Source organism: Cyprinodon variegatus, unplaced genomic scaffold (assembly GCF_000732505.1).
Source record: "Cyprinodon variegatus isolate N-32 unplaced genomic scaffold, C_variegatus-1.0 Scaffold534, whole genome shotgun sequence".
Taxonomy (NCBI): domain Eukaryota; kingdom Metazoa; phylum Chordata; class Actinopteri; order Cyprinodontiformes; family Cyprinodontidae; genus Cyprinodon; species Cyprinodon variegatus.
In genome coordinates, this window is record NW_015150987.1 from 425,543 (window position 1) to 426,651 (window position 1,109).

Here is a 1,109-nt window from a genome sequence, read left to right on the forward strand (position 1 = left end):
GGGGCTACTATATTTGGGCAAAAATGGCCGCTCCCAGACTCAGTCATTTTTTTTATTTTTATTGATTAACGGTAAGGAAAAGAAAATGTGGAAAAACACGTAAATCGGTGTACAAAATGTCAAAAACATGCTAAAAGATGCTTGAAAACATGCTCAAACACACCAACAAAAACACACGCAGCAGAATTTATAAACACGTGCAATAAAAATCATAAAAGGTTTAGGATAATAAGCAGCACTGGACTTTGCAGAGTGAGGTTGTCAAATTCTGGGTGGAGGATGCAAATATATTTACTAAACTGCAAACACGTGTGCTTCTGACTTGTTTGTTTTCATGCTGCGTGTCTAATCTGACTGGTTGATTCGTTGCACCGTCTCTGTAAAGTGCTACAAGATGACATGTTGTCGATTGAGGCTATAGAAATAAATTGAAACTAATTGAGTCTACCTGTTTTATGGGTTTCTAAAACAAAAAACCAAAAAAATGGAACAATTATAAAATAAGGGGCTTGTCCCAGTGTGCTGAACGGATATAAACATGGGTGGGAGGGGGGAGCCGAGGACCAGCGAGTACGGCGGCGGTGACCTGGCTGCTGCATTCTACAACAACGGTGAATCTGAAACTAAAGTTTCGATCTCACCACAGTAGCATTGATCCGATACTGATACCAACTTGGTATCGATATATTTTGGATCGATCCGTCCACCACTACTTACCGGACCGGAGGAGAGGGACGCCGGACGCACTGTAAACTGGAGGTAAAGGGAAGCGGAATCAATCTCTGGTGAAGGTGTTTCGTAGTCAGATTTGTTGCTTTAGGGTCGTGTCACACCTTGCTGATTTATCCAACGTATGCCCGACATCCCAGAATCTCCTAAAACGCTGAACTTTCTATGTATTTTTTTCAATTTTGGGAGCATAGAGAATATATAACGAATTTATGTCCAACGACAGCCTAACTTATGCATAACGCTGCAGCGTAATGCCCATGAAATGATGCACAATGTTAATAGAATAGACATCCAGGATCTGTTCTAGGTTGTGTCCCTCTCTTCTTGTCCCTTTTCTTCTTGTTTTCCTCTCTATGTTTTGTACTCAGCTGACTTTT

General features: G+C 41.1%; 1 protein-coding gene across 3 annotated transcripts in view; it reads right to left on the reverse strand.

Moving 5' to 3' along the window:
* Window positions 1-1,109, reverse strand: part of LOC107095257 (gonadotropin-releasing hormone II receptor-like) — a 16,018-nt gene that overhangs the window by 5,561 nt on the left and 9,348 nt on the right. The window contains exon 4 of one of the 3 annotated variants that reach the window (XM_015391274.1): window positions 718-753. The exons of the other annotated variants lie outside the window; for them this stretch is intronic. Within the exon in view, the coding sequence (XP_015246760.1) occupies window positions 718-753 (36 nt within the window). The remainder of the gene's footprint in view (window positions 1-717; window positions 754-1,109) is intronic. 3 annotated transcript variants of the gene reach the window in all.